At 24.4% G+C, this 2,323-nt stretch overlaps 1 protein-coding gene across 1 annotated transcript, besides 3 other annotated features; it reads right to left on the bottom strand.

The window, feature by feature from the left end:
- Positions 1-162: 162 nt before the first annotated feature.
- Positions 163-229: a sequence feature (AT_rich).
- EDI_203800 (uncharacterized protein) lies at positions 198-1,970 on the bottom strand (the record flags this gene model as incomplete). The annotated part of the gene is made up of 1 exon (XM_001734883.1): positions 198-1,970. The coding sequence occupies one exon, from the start codon at positions 1,968-1,970 to the stop codon at positions 198-200; it is 1,773 nt and encodes a 590-aa protein (XP_001734935.1).
- A 48-nt stretch (positions 1,971-2,018) lies between these two features.
- Positions 2,019-2,065: a microsatellite.
- A 14-nt stretch (positions 2,066-2,079) lies between these two features.
- Positions 2,080-2,323: part of a repeat region that runs on past the window's edge.

Raw genomic sequence — 2,323 nt, forward strand, 5'->3', positions numbered from 1 at the left:
AATATCATCCAATTTTTCATTAATCTATTATGTGTTAACTGAGTGGGATACTTTTATTTATCTTTTCATGAACGTTATGAATTGTTTGTAAACAATAATACCATATTTTTCTCTGTTATGAATTTACTTATTGTTTCATTTCGTTTATTATTTCTTTCATTCTTTTTAAAACATTTTTTTAAATAGTTTTATTCATTTTATTCTAAATTAAGTATTCTTATATTTTTATCTATCTTTCTATCACCACCTTCAAAAGACACTGTTGGTATTCTTTTATTCTTTCTTAAAGTTTCTTCACATCCACATCTATAAAAACATCCAAATCCAAATTCAATAAATGACGATGAAATATTAATTGATGTTAATGACACACACTCAGAAAAACACTTATCACCTAATTTATTAATTGAAGGTATGTTAATTGATTTCAATGAACTACATTCTTTAAAACAATTTGCACCTAACGCACTGACTCTTGATGGAATATTAATATTACTTAATGAATAGCATTTATTAAAAGTGTCATTTCTTAGGTCTCTAATTGATGACGGAATGTTAATTGATGTTAGTGAAGTGCAATCGTAAAAACTTCCATATCCTATATAAGTAACTACTGATGGTATATTAATTGTTGTTAATGATGAACATTTATAAAAGCACCAATTTCCTAATTTATTGACTGTTGATGGTATAGTAATATTACTCAATGATGAACATTCAAAAAAACAATAATCTTCAAATGAAGTAATTGATGATGGTATTTCAATTGAACTCATTGACCTACATCCACTAAAACAATTATTTTTTAATTTACTAATTGTTGTTGGTATAGTAACTGATGTCAATGATGAACATCCCATAAAACATTTAATTCCTAATTCGCTAATTGTTGTTGGTATATTAATTGATTGTAAAGACGTACAACTACCAAAACAGTTTTCACTTATTTTACTAACTGATGATGGTATAGTAATATTAGTTAATGAGGAACATTCATAAAAACAACTGTCTTTTATTTCACTGATTGATGATGGTATGTTAATACTATTTAATGAAGTACATCCATAAAAGGACTCTTTTCCTATTTCAGTCACTGTTGATGGAATATTAATTGATGACAATTGATAGCACTCTTTAAAACAATTATCTTTAAAACAATTAACTGTTGATGGAATAGTAAATTCATTAATATTTCTTATTTCTACTTCTTTTCCATTAATTCTTTTCAAATTATCAATGTAAATAAATCCTAAATTATATTCATTAACAAATATTTTATCTTTACTAATGAATAAAATATTTTGCATATTAAGTTCAGTTAATGATGAACATTTTTTAAAACAATCCTTTCCTATTTCATTTACTGAATTTGGAATATTAATACTACTTAACAACTCACATCCTTCAAAGCATACATCTCCTATTTTAGTAACTCTTGTTGACATGTTGATTGATGTTAAATCTTTACAATTACAAAAACAACCATCTCCTATTTTAGTAACTCTTGTTGGTATATTAATTGATTTTAATAAAGCACAACTATAAAAGCAAAAATTTCCAAGTGAATTAACTTCTGATGGTATTGTAGTTCCATACTTATCTTTATCTTTATCTGTATATTCTATATTTTTACAGATATTTCCGGATTCTTTTTCTTGTAAATATGTTGAATATTCTACTTTATACCATATTATTTTTTTAAATATTCTTCCATCATTAAATATCTCATTATTTCTATTATAAATATGAAATGTTTCAATGTTAGGAAAGAATTTTCTTGAATATTCATTTAAAGGAATTGGATTAAAATGAAATCTTTCCATATTTCCTTGAAATCTTTTAATTCCTATTTCTAAATTAATAAAATCATTAATATCATTAAAGTACATTGATGTTATCATTATTTCATTACATTCTAGCTTCATTCTTTCCTTATCGTTTCTTATTGCTAGTTCTCTATATAAGTTCATTCTTCTTTTTTCAGTTTGAAATACTTCGAAGACTACATTCGATTGTCTTCTTTTTTCTTATTTTATTCTTATTTTATTTTTAGTTTTTTTGTTATAAACAGTGGAAGAAGAGCCTAGAAGAAAAGAAATAAGAATAAAGAAATGAAGAATAGAATAATGAAAATAGAGAAATTAAGAGATGTCAAAATAATTCCAATAGTAATCTAGATAAATGAACTAGTAAATGTAGAAAGTATTAAAATAATTAAAGAATTAAAAATCGAAATTGACGTACTAAAGAAATTAAAAACCTTGTAATTAGGAACATGATGGACGTCGTGGAACACTGATTCTACCACAACCAAACATATGTT

Source organism: Entamoeba dispar, genomic scaffold, assembly GCF_000209125.1.
Source record: "Entamoeba dispar SAW760 scf_1105229458709 genomic scaffold, whole genome shotgun sequence".
NCBI lineage: Eukaryota > Evosea > Mastigamoebida > Endamoebidae > Entamoeba > Entamoeba dispar.